The sequence below is a fragment of the Sitophilus oryzae genome, unplaced genomic scaffold (assembly GCF_002938485.1).
Source record: "Sitophilus oryzae breed Bouriz unplaced genomic scaffold, Soryzae_2.0 scaffold_682_pilon_pilon, whole genome shotgun sequence".
NCBI lineage: Eukaryota > Metazoa > Arthropoda > Insecta > Coleoptera > Curculionidae > Sitophilus > Sitophilus oryzae.
This window is the reverse complement of record NW_022147287.1, coordinates 5196028-5216467: the sequence shown is the minus strand read 5'-3', so window position 1 is coordinate 5216467 and position 20440 is coordinate 5196028. Positions and strand designations below refer to the sequence as shown.

The 20440-nt window shown below is 30.7% G+C and overlaps 3 protein-coding genes across 4 annotated transcripts; 2 read left to right on the top strand and 1 right to left on the bottom strand.

Moving 5' to 3' along the window:
• Window positions 1–353: 353 nt before the first annotated feature.
• LOC115887989 (probable glucosamine 6-phosphate N-acetyltransferase) lies at window positions 354–2059 on the top strand. 2 transcript variants are annotated; one of them, XM_030907567.1, is made up of 4 exons: window positions 354–584; window positions 1148–1376; window positions 1500–1689; window positions 1745–2059. In XM_030907567.1, exons 1-4 carry the CDS (start codon window positions 561–563, stop codon window positions 1902–1904), a joined length of 603 nt encoding a protein of 200 aa, XP_030763427.1. In that variant the 5' UTR covers window positions 354–560; the 3' UTR covers window positions 1905–2059. The 2 variants fall into 2 exon arrangements, with proteins under 2 accessions (XP_030763427.1, XP_030763428.1); XM_030907568.1 differs by lacking the exon at window positions 354–584 and adding an exon at window positions 1015–1085.
• Window positions 2060–2574: 515 nt separating this feature from the next.
• Window positions 2575–4112, top strand: LOC115887985 (PSME3-interacting protein). Its single transcript, XM_030907561.1, has 4 exons — window positions 2575–2791; window positions 2865–2963; window positions 3022–3468; window positions 3716–4112. Exons 1-4 carry the CDS (start codon window positions 2695–2697, stop codon window positions 3853–3855), a joined length of 783 nt encoding a protein of 260 aa, XP_030763421.1. The 5' UTR covers window positions 2575–2694; the 3' UTR covers window positions 3856–4112.
• A 7872-nt stretch (window positions 4113–11984) lies between these two features.
• LOC115887967 (vesicular inhibitory amino acid transporter) lies at window positions 11985–18436 on the bottom strand. Its single transcript, XM_030907540.1, has 6 exons — window positions 18314–18436; window positions 18085–18252; window positions 16162–16311; window positions 15883–16028; window positions 13029–13249; window positions 11985–12938 (listed from the first exon to the last, which is right to left on the bottom strand). Exons 1-6 carry the CDS (start codon window positions 18434–18436, stop codon window positions 12121–12123), a joined length of 1626 nt encoding a protein of 541 aa, XP_030763400.1. The 3' UTR covers window positions 11985–12120.
• Between the last annotated feature and the right edge of the window lie 2004 nt (window positions 18437–20440).

The following is a 20440-nucleotide window of genomic DNA, read 5'->3' as shown; positions in this document are numbered from 1 at the left end:
AGTATATTTGTAAGGGTTTTATAGAGATTTTAGTGAAAAAAAAGATGGTCAAAATTTCAAGAATCACTCAGTACAGATTATTGTATCTGTAGTTTTAAAATAAGAATAAAATAATGGTAAAATAACTTGAATCACACTGTATACCTTTGAAAATTTTTCTGATGTCAGTATATTTTAGTAAAACATATAATTAAAAATACAGAAACTATTATTTATCTAAAAGATAACAACCACACTCTCCGAATGTTAATATAAAAATACTGCAACAAAATACCTATTCATTAATCAAATATATCGATATCTTATCAGTTATCGCTCCTCCCTAATCCCTAGCTGTCAGATTTTGAGGTTGGATTTTAATTTTGTGCAAAATTGACAACGTCAACAATGAAAGCAAAAGGGAAAGGCGAAAAATGATAAAAAAATGTCAACTTAAAATTGTTACATAGCCGGTTTAATGAAAGTACCTGCTTCGTTCAAGGTTAAAATCAATTCTTAGTGGTTCTAAGATGTCCGAAATTTAAATAAATCAGTTATTCAACTCCTAGTTTTTCTGCAAAATGGTAGCAAACAACTTGACAAAGGTGAGTTCTTAAACGTATGTTTTCTAGTTAGAATGTTTATTTTACGTTGTATTATCATGGCATTTGATTTTATTAAGCTGCTGTTTGAATTTAAAATCCTAACAGACAGTTTAATATGGTGTCTTTTCTTTGAATTTTGTTATTTAATTTGAATTCATAAATCTGACATAACATTCACAAAAATGTGCTTATACAGATGTTTATTTTTCATAAGCCTCTATTTCAATGATATAAAATATGTTATTATGCTTTAGAATTAAGCATATGTACACTGATAAAAATACTTTAACATTTATTATTAGTTATTACCAATATTTTTTGATGATTGAACATGTTTCCCCATTTAATATAAGTATTTCATGAATATGTTAGCTTATCACAAAAAAACCTACTCAAAATCAGTATTATCTTGAATTTCATTATCACATAAATCAATTCTCTTAAGCCCTAGATAATCCATTCTGAGACTTTATAATAATAGTCTGTAAAGTCATGGAGAAAGCAAGTGATTTAAATATTCTACATTATATTAATAAAATAACAGTTGTTAAACTTATTTTTAGGTAACAAATGTTGCCCCAGAAAGTGTATTTTTATACAACCCAGACATTTTAAATGGACTAGATTGGAATGCAGTTAAAAACAAATTATCCCCGTTTATTACAAATGAAAATCCCGGAGAGGATTACTTTCTAGTAAGGCCCTTAATGATTGATGATTACGACAAAGGATATTTGCAACTGTTAAGTCAGTTAACAGTTGTGGGAAATGTATCAAAAAGTGATTTTGAAAGTAAGTTGCTTCTGATAAAGTTATTTACCTTGAATCTACAAGGTGTGTCTTAAGAGAAAAAACCATTTGCATGAAACAAAACTGTAATATTATTTATTAGCTATGATATAAATTATATTTTAGCTCAGTTTAGAAAAATGAAGGAAACAGGAGGATACTTTGTAACAGTTGTTGAGGACATTAGACACAATAAAATTATTGGTTCAGCTACCTTAATAACCGAACTAAAATTCATTCATCAGAGTGGTTTAAGGGGTAGGCTAGAAGATGTAGTAGTAAACAACACATACAGAGGAAAACAACTTGGGAAATTGTAAGTTAAATCTAGTTTTTTTCATACAAACAATTTAATGTATATATTCTTTCAGAGTTGTTCTAACAGTGACATTGCTTGCTAAGAAATTGGGTAGCTATAAAATGTCTTTGGATTGCAAGGATCAGCTAATACCTTTTTATCAGTCGTTAGGGTACAATTTAGAACAGGGGAACTCAAATAGTATGATGCTTAGATATGAGTCTAAATTATAAAAAAAATAACTACTGCACTTAGACTTGTTTTGTAAAAATCTTCATTATCTTCTTTGTTATTTATATTTATTTACCGTACTGTATGCCATCAGATAATTTATATGTAATTGAGTTACTCAAAATATGTGTTAAAATAGAATTATAAAAATAGTAAATTTCTGTTTGAATATTTTAATTTTAAAATTCTAATAGGGAAGGAAAGAATACATCGATATAGAAATTATCGATATATTCTCTAAAACTATCGATATATTCATATAATAAATACTCTCTTGTATCTTTTCGCAAGACAGACAAAGGTTATTAGGACAGACTAGGTACTCGTTACCATATAAGCAACATTGTTACCCTAGGCTCTAGGATATTGGTAATTAGAACCTATTCACATTTGGAAAAAATTATAGCAAATACAATCAACTTTTGAATTAAAATAATAATATTCTCTTGTTGGACAGAGTTTTAAAAAAAAACGTTCTTTACGCTTTTCTTTCCTTTTTCAGTTTATATTTTATAAGTTATAAATAGGTATATATTAATTCACTATCAATTCACAGATAAAGAAATATTATATTCCCAAATAATATAACATATCGATATTTTTAAATTTTGCCATCCCTAATATATATATATCTTTTATATTTATGCAACCAAATATTCATCTTATAATTTTGCAGCCATCAGCTGTTATATGTCAAAAAACACCAAAAAACTCCTTTGCTACTGTTTATCGATATAATTTTAGAGAATAGTTAGAATTTCTTGCTAATTTTATTGAAATAAACAAACCAACATGAGCTCTGGGTTTATTAGCGAAGCTCAGCTTGCTGAAACACGTAAAAGACGGCAAGAAGAATGGGAAAAAGTGCGAAAACCCAGCGATCCCATAGGTCAGTGTCAAAATTTCTTGGCATTCCATTATTTAGAAATGTTTACCTAATTTAAATTACTATTTTTCTCTAGAACGCCCGGAAGAACCTATCGACAACCGAAGTTTATTTGAACGATTACAAGAACAGAAACAGAAAAAGGATTTAGAGTATGAAGAAGCACACAAGCTTAGTAAGAAATTATTGTTTTTAAAATAGTTTTTTTTGCTTAATTTTCGGAATTTTTATAGAGAATATGATAAAAGGTTTGGATGACGACGAAATAGAGTTTCTAGACCTGGTGGACCGAACAAAATTAGCAGCAGACAGGAAGAAGGAAATCGAAGAAGAAAAAGAACTAAACGATTATCGAAATAGGGTTGCCATTCTTCAAGAGAAAAGTTTAGACGAGCGATTACAAGCGGAAATTGCTGTAACCAAACCAAAAGTGACTTCAGGGTCGGGTAAACTGAACCAGCAGAAGCTATTAAAGGGTGTTGTGATAAAAAAATCGGAGTCAGTAAAAAGGAAAATGAGTGCTGAAGGTAATAATGAGGATAATGGCGACAAAGAACAGCAGCCTTGTAACAAGCAACAGAAGGTTTCTAGCAATGTTTCAGCACAAGGGGATGCGAGTAATGATAGTCAGGGTGGTAATGTTAATGGATCGGCTTTAAAATGTGTTGCAATTCTTCCAGGTAAGTAATTACGATTTTAGTTGATACAAGTACTAAAATTAAGTAAAGTAAACATTATTTAAATACAGTGCTTTAAATTTTTTTCATACAGTTCCACAGACACAGACTAACTATATACTTGAAGTTAGTCTGTGATAATACCTAAACTAGTTTGTTGATTTTCGTTACTTTTGATTACTTGTTCTAAAAATATTATGAAATAGATTTCTAAATATTATGAGATAGATCTGGCGGTATTTACTTTTAGGTTTGGGTTGTTATGATGATTCGTCTTCTGATGAAGACAGTTCAGCCTCAGATAATTCGGAAATTGAGAGCCGATCAAGGATGGACTTGCTTGGTAGGAAAATAATCGAAATTACAAAAGTTGAAGAGCCAAAAAAGTGATCGGTATCATCTTTCTGTTCTTCTAAAAAGTCTGTTTTTTCGATGTAAACCACTCTGTAAATATTTACTCTTTTAGATGTAGAAATTTTTTTAATGTATTCAGTTTACATAAATCAATGTTTACAAAATTAAAATAAACAGGAATAGTCGATTTCCGAAAGTTTATATAAATATATTTGTTTTTTTTCCAGGTCATTGAGAAATTTTTTCACTGTATCTAGTTTATGTAAATAAATGTTGGTAAATTGGTAAAAAAACTCAGAAGTTGATTTATTTCACAAATTTTATTTTGCATTCATCCATCTTACGTACATTTAGCAATAACTTAAAAAAAATAGGTTCAAATTACAATAAAATTAACCTTGGTTTTCTCTAATGTTTCAAAAAATAAAAGCTACAGGATTGTTAAAAAAGTACAGGATGTACAGGGGGTTGTTTCTGGAAGGGCAATTACGAATGGGCGATAATAGATTTTAACTATCGATAATAGGTTATCGCACTTCCCATATCGATATTATTCGATATAATATGGATACGCATGGTATATCATATATCATCTCTAATATATATCGATATGTCTATATAATATAGGTATCGACATATCGGTATAATTTTCCTATCCCTAACATATTGTTCAAACAAATATTCATATTACTCCTAAAATACTTTTTGATAAATCAATCAAAGTTTTTCATAGAAAAAACACCCTAAATAATGGTAATATGTTTAAAATAGACATTATTATACATAAAAAATTGCCATAAAATATACAGGGTGAATCAATGATAATGTTAATAATTTATAATCTCATTTATTTTTCGAATTATAAAAGAGATGCTCCAGTTACAAATACAGGATGCTTCAAAAAAGTGTGTAATGTTTATTTTTGTTTAATAGTTAAAACCATACATTTCATTTTATTTTTGATTCTGCGTAAAATTATATTATTTTTTTTGTATATCCTATTATATACAGGGTGAGTCAACTAAGTGCAAATATTTTTAGGGGTAGTAAAAAAAATTGAATTTTTTTAATTAAAAAACATAATTTCTTAATAATATGCCAACAGATACTATAACAGACTACGCATTTACAACAGACTACATTTTTAAGCAAAAAATAATTTCTTTTGGACATTTTCGAAGTAAAATAACTCCGTTATTTTGGATTTATTTGAAAAACGGATAAAAGAAAAAATATGTTCCTTTTATCGAGATCTACGAGCTCTGGAAATATTTGCACCCTGTATATTCAAAAATAATTTTATTTTGTATCTGGAGATCCCCAAAAAACTTTTATTTATCATTTTCCTTTCGTAGCACTCAAAACAAATGAAATAATGAATTATTTCACTTTATTTTTGACTTAGCCTGTACATAAAAATATCAAAATTTAACTTATAGGCATGTAATATATTTTATTGTCTTGACATTTTCAATTATTATTGTCTAATATCATTTTTTTACATCAAGTTTAACAAATGTTTAACAACTGTAATCCTAAAGGCTAACAGTTTGTTGTAGTTTAAGTATACAGAGCTAACTACGCTAAGTGGTTTTTAGTAAACTCTTTTTTTTTATACATTTAGAACAATAGTTTTATTTCTATCATTTGATTTCTCTATTTAGATACTTTTTTCGATTGTATATTGTGGGTAATTATTGCAAAAGTTACTATCTAAGATGTAAAATATAGTTTTGTATTAGTCATAACAATAGGAGTTAAATCAAGTGATAGAAATAATAGTTAATAGATATACATACAGCAATATATAATATTATATATAGTTTAAAACCACCCTTATGCAAATCCACAAGTTATACTCGCTGCAATCTGCATGAGATAGTTTCATTATATTTAAAGTATTTTTATTGGAAGACAAAGTTACATTCTTGGAAGACATTGTTTCATATATGATGCACACAATATTCGATCTTCATACAGAGTGTTTCAAAATAAAGGCAAACAAGTTTAAGGGACGATCCCTTGGTTAAAATAAAGAAAAGTTTAGATAGTTTGTAGTTTGTAGAAAAGATAAACTTTGGGTAGTTTTACGCATTTGTTTTGAAACACTCTGTAAAGCTACAAATTTTTTTTAGAACTTATATGAGGCTACCAGCAGCGCAAAAACGGCCTAACCCCAAAAAGCTTGTTTTGAGAAAACTTATATTTTGATATTGTCAATATTATAATTAATTAATTATAACGTTTATTAATATTTATTTTTATTAGGTAATTAAATTGTAATAATGCGCTTAGTCCCGGAGATATTACAGCTTGGTTATTTTGCCATACAAGGGAAAAACCAGAGTAGTCCACGCGTAAATGGCAAAACCAGGGATATCCTTACTAATGGGCGACGAGCATGCACCTTTGCAATTAGTATTATATGTTATAAATTTATGTATTGTAATAAAAACCTACTTAAATATTAATTTTCTTCCTGCAACAAAAAAATAATAGTATAGATTTAGGTTTTATACAATCTTTAATTGGACATCCCTGGGTTTCCCCTGTTTTGTTTTGTATTTTGACATTTTTATTTCGGTATTTCAGGATAATGGCGATAATTCTCAATATTAATAATTCAGAATTGGTAATAATAGGTATTTTTCTAATTATTCAACCGAAAATAACATATTTCTTTAAAAACACGCATACTAAACTGCATTTTTCTCGACTCCAATTAAAATGGACAAAACTGGGTTTTCCTCTGTAGTCTTCAAATGATGTATAATAAATGTTGATTACTAAAAAAATTGTGGACCGTTTTTCTTTATGAATTTATTTGCAAAGTTAGGAGGCCAATACTTTTTAATAATATGTAGCATGAAAACTATTAATAAAGCAAATTTTGTAGCTTCAAAGCTTTAATTTTTTTTTTAAATACAAAATAAATTTAATAAAATAAATATGATTCAGCTCGAATTTGCGAGTTCGTGGATTAGACCGTTTCTGCGCTGTAAGCCTCTCATACAGGGTGGGCCACTGAAAACTTACAATGGCTATAATTTTTAAACCAAAAAAGATATCAAAAAAATAAAAAATATCGTTTCTATAATATCGAGGGAGAATACATATGACGTATTTTTTGAACCACCCCGACCTACCCCTAAGACGGCACCACTTCTCACTTGAAAATCTTAAATGGCAACACCCCACTTTTTGGAAAGCCCATGAAAAATGCTAAACGACGATCATAAAGTTTTTAGGGTGAAATTGAAAAACTACCCCTTACACGAAAAATTAGGTGGACATTAATGAGAAAAGTGTTTTTTTCAGTATAAGTTACAAATTGGGACCCAGCTGAATGAGGTTTTTTTCAAACTACCCCGACCCACTCCTAGGTGCCACCCCCTCACTTCTAACCTCAAGATAGCGATACCCCACTTGTGACACCTCTTTGGAAAGCGTATAAAAAATGCTGAACGACTGTCATAAAAAAGAACGAAAAAATTAGAGCCTAAAAATAAAACAAAAATGTCAAATCGTGTCAAAATCAATAGAACATTGCGAGAAAAAAAAAAGCTGGTACAAAGAAATTTATTATAACTCTTAATGAAGACCTCATACTTTCAACAAGATGGACCCCTTCTAGCATTACCCCCTATTGTCAAAAGGATAGCGATACCCCACTTGTGACACCTCTTTGGAAAGCGTATAAAAAATGCTGAACGACTGTCATAAAAAAGAACGAAAAAATTAGAGCCTAAAAATAAAACAAAAATGTCAAATCGTGTCAAAATCAATAGAATGAATTATTTTTGTATCCATGAACCATTGCGAGAAAAAAAAGCTGGTACAAAGAAATTTATTATAACTCTTAATGAAGACCTCATACACTTTCAGCAAGATGGAGCCCCTTCGCATTATTCTATTGTCAAAAGGATAGCGATACCCCACTTGTGACACCTCTTTGGAAAGCGTATAAAAATGCTGAACGACTGTCATAAAAAAGAACGAAAAAATTAGAGCCTAAAAATAAAACAAAAATGTGTCAAATCGTGTCAAAATCAATAGAATGAATTATTTTTGTATCCATAAACCATTGCGAGAAAAAAAAGCTGGTACAAAGAAATTTATTATAACTCTTAATGAAGACCTCATACACTTTCAGCAAGATGGAGCCCCTTCGCATTATTCTATTGTCACAAGGCGGTGGTTGGATAAATATTATCCAAAGCAATGGATTGGCAGAAGGGGTCTAATCGAGTGGCCGCCAAGATCACCGGATCTCACTCCTTTAGACTTTTCCTTGTGGGGTTACACTAAATCCATAGTCTACAAGACAAAATCAGGTTCGTTGCAAGAATTGCGGCGGAGGAGAACTGAAGCTTGTCGAAATATTTCGAGAGAGACTTTCCAAAAAGTGAGAGAAGAATTTGAAAATCGTTTGTATTTTTGTATGGAACAAATCGGCTGTCATTTTGAGCAATTATTAAAATAAATTATCATTTTAAATTTCAAATTGTCACACCTACATTTCTTGTCACTATCCAGTAATTAAGTTGAAGTGTGTATGAACATCGTTTAGCAATTTCAATTAGCTTTCCAAAGAACTGTCACAAGTGGGGTATCGCTATCTTGAGATTAGAAGTGAGGGGGTGCCACCTAGGGGTGGGTTGGGGTAGTTTGAAGAATAATTCATTTAGCTGGGTCCCAATTTGTAACTTATGCTGAAAAAATCACCTTTTTCATTAATGTCCACCTAATTGTTCGTGTAAGGGTAGTTTTTCAATTTCACCCTAAAAACTTTATGATCATCATTTAGCATTTTTCCTGAGCTTTCCAAAAAGACGCCACAAGTGGAGTGTTGCCATTTAAGATTTTCAAGTGAGTAGGGGTGCCTCCTAAGGGGTAGGTCGGGGTGGTTCAAAAAATACGTCATATGTATTCCCCCTCGATATTATAGAAACGGTATTTTTATTTTATTGATATCTTTTTTGGTTGAAAAATTATAGCCATTGTATGTTTTCAGTGGCCCACCCTGTATATTGTTAAAAACCTACATCTGAATGATATGTGGTTTTCAAGCGCAGTACCACAGTAGAACGCTTTTTTTTAATTGTATTTTTACCTTATTTACTTAGAATAAGTATTTGAAATTGACTAGACCTAAATGACATTGTTTTTTTTTTGTTAGGTGCAGTTGTCCTTAGCGAATATATTTTAAAGAATATCTATAAAGGATTTCAATATTTTAAAGATTATATACAGGGTGGCCCGTTTCCTTGTAGTCGGACATTAATAGTCCATCGAAAATTTGATCCTAAATGCTTCGGTGTATAGCGTTACAATTTTTGAACCACCCTGTACACTATAATGATAATACAAATCGTACGTCTGTTGTTTTGTTTCTTTCTATTTTTATAAAAAATAATATATTAAATATTAAAGTATTTCTAAAGTGTAAATTTTTAAAATACTTTTTTTTTGTTTGGAAGACATGGGTTACTTTAATATAATATTTAGTAATATTTGGAATTATATATTGTAAGTAATTTGTTAAATATTTATGGATATCTATAAAATATTGCTATTTTTTTGTTAATTATACTTGTCTTTTAATAATTTATTGGCGTTAAATATACAACAAAATCATATATCTATTTTGGTTTGACTGGCATATACATGGTGGTGCCTCCTATACGAGACGGACGCTTTATATCGAAATGAAATTTTGGTAGCATAATATGTAGTGTTACTTTAGAGCATTTTTTTAAAAATATAGAGAATTCTACAGGATGTGTTTGTAATGCTTTTTTTTTGTAAATACACCCTATATATTAATTGATTTTTGGATTCTAGGAAAAAAATAAAGGTGAGTTTCCTTAAAAAAGTATATGCCTAAAATGTAAGGATTTTGACATATTTTACATTTCGTGAAAATGAAGAATACATTTTAAATTTCAATAACAGCTACCTAAATTGTAATTTACCTTGTATATAGCTGGATATTTAGTTAAAATAACTGCTGTATGTTAAATTAAATTGAAATTTGACCCGAAAAGCTATACAGGGTGAGACAAAACTAATATTGAACATTGGTCACATTTAAAAGCAAGTTACTCCTTTATTTTAAATGGAACACCCAGTATATTACTCCGATATTTAATGGAAAATTGATATATCTTCAAAAAACTATTAAGGTCACCTACCCCTTAGACAAAAATTTTCCTAGATATTTTCATTTTTATGATTTTGCGTCTCTAGATCTTTATTATTTAATATGATTTAAGTGGTAAAAATGAAAATATCTAGAAAAATCTTTGTTGGGTGGGTAGGCAACCTTAGTAGTATTATGGAGAGAACTGAATTCCCGACTGAATATCGGAATACTGGGTGTTAAAAATAAAAGAGTAACTTGCTTTGAAAGGTGACCAAAATTCAATAGTTATATTGTCTCACCCTGTGTAACTTTTTGGTCCAAGTTTTAATTTCATTTAAAATACAATAGTTATTTTAACTACATATTAAGCTATACCGGGAAAATTCCAGTTTTTATTGAAATTTAAAAATTATTCTTCATTTTTTGAAAATGTTAAACATGTCAAAAACCTTACATTTTATTCATATACTTTTCTAATAAAACTCACGTTTATTGTTATCCTAGGATCGGAAAATCAATTAATATATAGGATGTTCCATTACAAAATCGCAACTTTAATTTGTGACATTCTTTGGGGACACCCTTTAGAACACCCTATATTAAAAAAAAATGCTTTAAATTAACCTACATATGCTCACAAAATTTCATTTCGATAGAAGCTGTCGTTCTCCTGGAGCCTCCGCGTCGCCTGAGAGGCGCCACCCTGTACATATATATGAAAAAATAAATAAACAATTTTTTTTATATATAATAGAGTAGTCCAAATTATTATAAATACGATTAATTTAATAATTTAAATAAATAACAATAAAGTTAACCAAATCATTTGGTTATACAAGGTAAACCTTTGAACAAAAAGACTCGGGAATGAGTATAATAATATTTATATATTCTTTACATATTTGAGACGAAATCAATACCATGACCCCCATGTTTGACGTTTTGAGCTTATTTTATTTTATTTATTATTTATTCTTCACTTTTATATATTTTTTTTAATCAAAATATTTTAAGAAACAAAAATAAATTAATTATAAATATATAAACAGTTATTATTTACATTAATATATTCTATTTAATAGAACTTACAGAATCATGTTTAAAACAATTTGGACTACACTATACATATGAAAAAAACCTGGTATACCGGGTGCGTCTCAAAAGTGGCTCACCTCTATAACTTTTTTATTTTTTCAGATAGAAAAACGAGATTTGGTATGTTCGTATATGACATAAATTAAGATTCATTGACGTGTTCAATTGTTTTCGGTCACTTCCTGTTTCACAGGAAATTTAAATTTTTTAAATGGCACCCTCGGTATTTTTTTACTTTATTCGATAGAAAATGACATTCTGAATCGAATGACGTATCATATGTCGACTTTTGACATATACGCTCAAAAACAAATTGCATTTTAAATTTCAATCTAGAGTGCCATGGATGTGTTAAAAACACCAATTTTTAATCAAGGAGCCTTGGAAAAATAGATTTGATCGTTTAATGTATTTAGTGTCTTGTCCTGGCCGGTTAAAAGATACCCAACTCGTATTTTTAATCATATCTCAATTTTTTCAAATGGAACGAGGGTGGCTCATTAGCATATTTGGAAAAAGCATTTTTTTACGAATAATTTGATACCACACACTTGGTATTTCGAGTAAAATTGTCGTTATGAACCGCAGGTTACAATTTCGAATAAACCATATGCGAAACTGTCGAAAGTTGACATATGATATGTCATTCTATTCAGAGTGTCGTTTTCTATCGAATAAAGTAAAAAAAAATACCGAGGGTGCCATTTAAAAATCAAAAGTTGTAGTCTTTTCCGGTGAAACCGGAAGTGACCGAAAACAATTGAACATGTCAATCAATCCAGATTTATGTCATATACTAACATACCAAATCTCGTTGTTTTATCTGAAAAAATAAAAAAGTTATAGGGGGTGAGCCACTTTTGAGACGCACCCGGTATACCTACTCAAAATAATTAAACACATGTTTTTTTATATATTATGACATATTATTTTTAATTTTTGGAAGACTGGATTCTTAATATTATTATTGTCGGACGAATCCGACATATTATTTTAAACCTTTTTTCTCTCTAAAAAAAGGTACATATACTTCGTTGGTATTTTACTGGATTTATTACTACTTAAAACGGAAGCCCAATTTCAAAAGCGTTAATCAACGCTTTACCCGAATCAAAGATACCTATTATGGCGAAAATGAACCCTAAATATATGATAAAATAGTTGAAAATTACCGTCTTCCTTTCCAGAGTTTTACTCTTTAATTTTAGATGGAAGTAACAGGGCCATATGAAGCTTAGCATTGTGCCTGTGAAGCTCCCAATAAATCCCATGAGTATTTGAAAGTGCGGAATAAAATAAGCCATGAGTATTGTGAATATTATAACGGCCAGTCTCCAGGCGAGACCCCATACTTTCAGGTCTCCATTTTGATCCCAAATGGTAGGAAATGGAGTTTTCGGTTTACCTCTAAAAAAGCTTCTTTCCAGCAACTCACAGGCAGCGTAATAAGGTAGAGGATAACTTAACATTGCTTTGACTACCAGACAGATATTCACCAAACCTTTGAATCCAGGCGAATGCAAGTTATTTGTGATAACCTGCTGTGTATCGTTTTCAAAAGTAAGGAAGCAAACGTATCCAAAGACTGCTTTGAACACGGCTGCCCAAACGTGGGACCAATCGAGCATCCACTCAAATTTAGAAGGGTCTTCCATGTTTCCTTCCAATGTGGGTAGGAATATTTGGGAGGTGTAGCTGAATACGATCACACCCAAGCTGATGGGGAAGTTTTCCAAGTCCAGGCCCCATTTTACTGTGCCCCAGCCCCATTCGCCGATGTAGAGGAGGCAGTAGCCCAAAATGATGACGTTGATGAGGATGTGGGACATGGTACACCAGAAGGATAGGACAGAGACACTTTTTAAGGATTTTAGGAAACCTGAAAATTAAAAGAGGATTTTTTTAATTTGCTTTAAATAAAATTAGATAGTTCATCATATTCGCGAGTCAAAAGCACATGCGCACTTACCTAAAGGTAGTAGGAATATACCAATCAACATCATCCAAGATCTAGTGTCCATGTCGCCATCCGGAAAGGACCCGATCATCAAATCGCCACACACCACAACGTATAGGATGCAGGTCATCAAAAGCTCGATGATTTGGGCGATGCTGACCACCTTGCCGCCATATTTCTTGCCGAAACATTCCTTGGCAATTGATACGTACGAATCTCGCACTCTTACTTGCCTGGAAAAATCAAGTTCCAGTTTTTAGGCGTTCAAAAATTACAAATGTATAATATCTCGTCTTTTTCCGGAATTATATCGCCAAATATTATTTATTCGAATTTATTATTATTTTCTTTTAATTTTATAAATAAAATACAGTGTGTTGCATACAAGAAACATGTATGTGAAATACCTATGAAACATTGGAAACAAACGTTATGCCACGATCCACGGTGGTTTTTGCAGTTCACAGTTCACAACACAGTTTTTCAGTTTTTAATGCCACTTTTTCACAATTATCACGGGTTTGAGTAAGTAAAATTTAAATTAAACTCACAAGATGGCAATAATTACTTTGAGAATGGACGCTTTAAACATTTTTCGGTATTTTTTCAATGAGGGCGGCTTAAATTTTGAAAGATTTTATAATTTTTGGAGATTCTGACTTTGACAAGAGAAAATTATTTCTGTTTTTGTTTGGCGGTTGTTCTTAGCAACGGCTATTGCAGCGCCAGATCGCGTACAACGGCCGCGACCCAGAAAAGTTATCTATTTTGACGGGCTTTCCCTTGGGCTTTCCAATCTAAGTTGTTGATATGTTTGCGACAGTTTCCATAGTGATTTATGTATCAACGTAAGTATATACCGGGTGTTGCATCGTCGGATGGGACATAGGAAATCCCATGTAAATTTTAATGGGGTCAATTATTGGCTTCTCTAATTATTTTAGAGAATAATTCTATTTAGGTTTATCGAAGAGCACTAAAACCCACATTCAAAAGAATAACTTTAGATATTTTTGATTAGCTCGTTTACGAGTTATCGCCGATTTCTTTTTAAATATTTCTCCTTTCTTATGGCCCTGTATTTACTTATGAGCACCAGTCAAGGTAAAAGATAACTGTCAAATGAAGTTGTCATATCAGAAATTTACCTATTTAGTGCTTTTTTATTTTATTATACATTATTATTGAAAACTCATTCCTACATCGGAAATCTTAAAGATGTATTTATAAATACAAATTAATATGAATTAAAGTAAAATAAAGTAATCAATTACAAGGTTAATTATAGTATTATTACAATATTCAATAACTTATTAATTTAGGTACTATTAAATTGTTAGAACTTTAGGATTTAAGATGTTCAAATATTCCTCCATCGACTGCTAGACAATAACCCAGGCGATCATAAAATTCTCTTCTTACATTCGCTAGTTGATAAACTGAAATTCTATTACATTCGGCAGAAATAGCATTTTTTAACTCGTCTAGATTTGGGTATTTTTTATCCTTGTGTATCCTGTTTTTTAAATGGCCCCAGAGAAAGAAATCATTTGGCCAAATATCAGGGACCTTGCTGGCCAATTTACTGTATGATTTAGGCCAATAACGTTTCCGTTAAAACTATTGTCTAAATATTCCCGAACAGCCAGGGTACTATGTGCCGGGCAGCCATCCATTTGGTAGCAAACTTCCTGATTTTCCCTAGCGGCATCATGTAAAGCAGGTAAAATATAATTTTCGAGTAGTTCCAAATAATATTCTGCATTTAAATTTCGCGTAAGAAATAATGGTCCGATAATATTGTGTCCGAATATCCCTGCCCAAACATTTACTTTCTGTGGATATTGCGTCCTTGTTTCGACAATCCTGTGTTGGTTTTCTTTGTTCCAATATCGATAATTTTGAACATTGGGACATTATTTAAGGTAAACGTGCATTCGTCAGTAAAACATATGTTTTTTAAAAATTCCCTATCCGTATTTGCTCTTTCCATCATATCAAAACAAAATGCCTGCCGTCGTATTTCGTCCCCATCTCGTAGCTCTTGGTGCTTTTCATATTTGAAGGAATAGTATTTATGTCGTTTCAAAATTCGAAACGCTGTAGTGTGATCTATTCCTATTTCATTCTCAAGTTTCCTTGTGCTGATCTTTCCATCGTTCTCTTCCACGCACAATAAAACTTCCAAGTCGGTATCATTTCTTCCATCTTCTCTTTGTTCCTGCCTTGCTTCACATCTGCAGTTATTTATTAGGGTACCTTTGGTCTCAAATCTGTGGATATTCCTTGCGATTGTAGATTTTCCAGGTATCGGTCTATTAGGATACAGAGCAGCAAACATGTCCGACACCTTTTGATAACTATTTCCTTGATAATACCATTTAATCATCAATACTTTTTCTTCGGTAGTGTAATTCATGGCTAATATTATTGATGTAGGTATGAGTTTTTAATAATAATAATAATAAAGCACTAAATAGATAAATTTCTGAAATGACAACTTCATTTGACAGTTATCTTTTACCTTGACTGGTGCTCATAAGTAAATACAGGGCCATAAGAAAGGAGAAATATTTAAAAAGAAATCGGCGATAACTCGTAAACGGACTAATTAAAAATATCTAAAGTTATTCTTTTGAATGTGGGTTTTAGTGCTCTTCAATAAACTTAAATAGAATTATTCTTTAAAATAATTAGGGAAGCCAATAATTGATCCCATTAAAATTTACATGGGATTTCCTATGTCCCGCTCGACGATGCAACACCCGGTATGATAACACCTTTTTATTCAAAGGATAACACTATACATAGTAGTATATCTAAATAATATAGCTAAAAAACGATAGACAAACAAACTCTTACTTACCGTCCCGTTTGAACATCGAATTCGTACAGGCAATCAACAAGTATCTTTCCAGTATAACAACAGATGTAGGCAACACCTATCATGGCGGCTATAGCCCAATATCCACCTCTCAGAACGGCGAAGGGTAAAGAGACTATAAACATCCCCTAAAATATAAAAAAGTGTCTTAATACACAGGTGTAGATCACTGGTATAATTATTATAGAGTATTTTATTTTTTTTAGGATTGACTGATTGAGTAATAATAAAGAGTAAACGATATAAACTCTATGTATTTACTTGAATAGCATTGGTGACATTCCAAGCTGCTTGGTACTCGTTGATCTTAACATCACTCTTTCCTTCTACAAAATCACTACCATCAGAGAAATCCACCGACGACATCCTACTTTGTTGCTTGGTAATTCCATCTTGACCAAAATGACTCTCCTGCAAAAAAAAGGAACTTAATTGTTAATAGGAATATTAAGTCTGTAATTGATAGCTACTAAATTATTGGTATTTGGTGTATGACCAGAAAAGAATATAATTAAGCAGACTAACTATTAATTATACTGCATTTTTAGTTATGCTTTTTAACTTGACGAAAAAAAAATCCGTATTAGGCAATTGACAAAGAATTATGTGGAAGTTTGAATATTAATAATTTTTAATAAAATAAAACAAAATAAAACTGCGAATTTAAAGTTTTATAGAAATTGTGTATCATACCCCAACACATTATGATTTTGCGTTTGTTTTTTGTTGTTGATTTTTTAAAATGTTTTGGTAATCGGTTTCTAAGGCATTGTTTATGCATTGTTAAATGACAAAGTTCTGACAGGTTCAAACGTCGCCGTATTTCCTACAAAGTTTTATGAAAAAATGAGTGATAATGACGAGTCTTTGGAAATTCAACAAGCTGCCGAAACTAGTGCCCGAGAAGTCGAAAAACTTATACGAGGCCGCCTACAACAACTTTGAAACCTGGGTCAAAGAGAAACATGTTGAGAATTTCACAGAAAAGGTATTTGATAGTCATTTCCTGAAGTTATTCGCTACCTTAAAGCCGTCAACTCTGTGGAGTAAATATTCGATGCTCCGCACCATGGTTTACCTGAACAGAAACGTAGATATTAGCAAATTCATAAACCTTATTGTATTTTTAAAAAGAAAAGCTTCCGGATATCAGGAAGAGAAATCAAAAGTATTTACAAAACTGGAAATAGAACGCTTTATGAAAGAAGCCGATGACAAAGAATTCCTGTTAGCTGAAGTTCTCTTAATCGTTGGAGTATTTGGAGCATGTAGGAGGGTTTTTTGTAGGGGATAAAGAATCTAGCGGGCTGCTGTAATTTTTGAGGAAAAAAAATGATGTTCCTAATATTATTTTATTTGACCATTACTCTACTGCAATACGATATTATCATTGATTATTATTATTATCGTTATTGTTTATTGATTATTATTATCGTTATTATCACTAGATTCTTAATCTAAAAATGTTCTTTGTCCTGACATGTAATGCTTTACATTTTATTTTTTAATTTCAAATCGGTGAGTTTTATCAAAAGAACACAAGAGATAAAAAAGTTTCTAAACAAACTAAACTATCCAAATTATAGCATTTGCATGTGTTTGATAAGATTTTTCTTTAAATTTCGTTAACAAGAATGGTAGGAGTAGTTTATTTCAACCCCTTCCACTCATTTTAAAAAAGTGAAAAAATTACCAGAAAGTGTGTTTTCATAACAGTAATGCTTCCATAAAATTTCATTAGTCTATCTCTTTTCGTTTTCAAGATAAAAAATAAAAACATTATTTTTCCGCCATCTTTGTACCGCGATATCTCCCTAATGGTTGACTTTTGACCCAACGTTTATAAAGCAAACTACCCTTTATTTTGAACAAGGAATCACCCCCTAAAGTTTTTCGCATTTGTTTTGAAACACCCTCTATAATGCCTAAAAGAATGTCATTTCGAATCTCAAATAAATATCAAAAACTGTCAATAGGTGTTAAAATGACTTTTTTATGTTGCCAATCACGTCGCAAAAATTAATTCTTTAAAGACGTTTGAAAAAAAAATGTGCGCTACTATAACCAGAACTGGAGATTTTCCAAAACACACGATCACCCTGTAGATAAAACAATCAACAATAATTATTAATATAAGATATTTTTTCCATCTTACTGTTGATTGTCTAGAAAAATCTAAATTACCTGTTGAAAGCTATGGTTCTCTTCTTGTTGCATCTGCAGGAACGGATTACTTGGATTACTGGATCCGAACGGATTACTACCAGACTTCACGTGTGACATTTCGTGATGCTCGTCAGTGATTCCGCCGTGAGAACTGTGATTCTGATTGGGCAGCTGGGCAAAATGTACCTTAAAAATAATTTAAATTTAAATTTAACTTATTTTTTGTTATTTGTTGTTAAATTTTTACCCTTTCTCCATGATGTGAACTTATTTGTTCACCTTTGGGAGGTATAAATTGCCGTTTAAGTTGACTGGCCACGTTCACGGCAGCATCCATCGACGGAAGTTTTATACTACTCAACCGATTCATTTTTTTTTCTGTTATAACTCAAAATATTATATTAAAACTTGATAACCGACAAACAGATATATATATAAAAAACACTATTATTCTAACTTTACACACCACTAGATCGATATCTTTGGATCTAACTTTGAGATTTATTTTTTAATCACTGGCCAATAATTTAAAATCACTTTTCCAGCTTTTTTAGTTGAAATATTTTCGCATCATTTCTGAACGATTTAGTATGTGTTTATGGGTTCTAAAATACGAAAATAAACTTAAAAAACTCAACTATACAGAAACTGGGTCTTGCATTTGGAAGACGAGACGTGATGCTGGGAGGTCGCGCTCGGCGCAGGATTGTTTGGGGGGAATTTATCGATTTTTTGCCCTTCTGTAAAGCTAGATATGTTCGAATTTTGAGAAATAATTATTTTATGTACTTTATTTATTAGAAAAGTGTGTAGATTTGATTAAAATTTGTGTTTTTATTTTTGATCAACTTTTAAAAAATCTGTATTGATTATTATATATTTCTTTTTTATTTGTTTCTTTTGAATCACAGATGGCGCCATATAATTAGGGCTTTATACAATTAATTCAATAAGGAGGTTTGACAGGATTTAAGTGTATAATATTTAAATCCTGTCAAACCTCCTTATTGAATTAATTGTATTAAGTCCTAACTATATTGTCAAGACTTTTGAAAACGTAACTCGCTGTGGAAAAAAAATATTGTTTTATACACGACGATAAAATTGCATTATTGTTTCCTGAATGTTTTCCGGTCGACGATAAAATACATTTTATCGTCTTGTATAAAAAATAACTATTTTTCAAACGTCACAAAAGTATTAATATTTGCAACGTAGTTGACAATATAAAAAGTAATTTTAACGCCTAGGCACAAAAGTACGAAAATATATTATTAAACTGACATAAACTGTCAAATTCAACCAGCGTAACTATAATTTCTCGATATATGATTAATACAAGGTATTACTTTTAAATTTTTTATATTATTTGGAACATTTGAAATTGTCTAAAAAATTATTTGTGGCGTTTGAAAAAATAGCACGTTCTATTTTTTACTCTACGCATTTTTCGCTTTGGCATGAAAGATGGCGTGAGTTGTACGTAAATTTCCGACTATAAAAAAAAACGCTTGCACAGCATGTTTGCCGATACAATATTCAAGATTCTTTTTGCAATGTGTTTGCAACTTTGGTATTGTGCTGTATCATCAGCATGAATATATAATTTTTAATTTAGATTTGTACTTAAAATTTAGTCTCATTTAAAATAAAAAAAGCTAAAAAACAACAAAATTAAAATTACCAAGCGTATAAAGCATTAAATTTTATTTATTAATACTACAGGGTGAGTCTTAAATAAGTGGAAATATTCTTAGGGGTAGTATATTTCGACCCCAGAAACACGATTATAATTTTTTTTCGCGAATTTTATTTTTTCCAAAAAGTGTATTTTTTTTAGTTTTTAGTTAAAAATCACGATATTTCTTGATAATATGACAACATAGGTAGTAGATTAAATTTACAAGAAAGAAAACCCAGAAAAGATTGTTGGGTGGCGCACCTCATTCGCCTCGGTTGGTTCCGTTGAAACGGAAAGATGTAAAAACAAAATATATAATTCAAAATCTAAGCGAGATAGGTATAGGAAACTGTAATATAGTTTGAAAGAGCATTTGAATCTGCTTCGATTTATTTAAAAAAACACAGGGTGCTGCATTTGAAATAACGAAGTTTTTATATAAAATAAATCTTCAAAATAGATCAGCAATTTTTGGTACCCCTGTGTAAATTTAAGGAAGCAGTAACATTTTTCAGTAAAGTTTATTTCTCTACCTATAAACTCAGCACAAGAATTAATTCTGAAAAGTAATTCACAGAGTGTTAATAATCTATTCTATTGTAGCATGCTTATTTAAATATCTTTAAATATCTCAAAAACCAAAGATTTTAAACGTATTTAACTCGTATAATAAATTCCTTTTTTTGGCCCTAA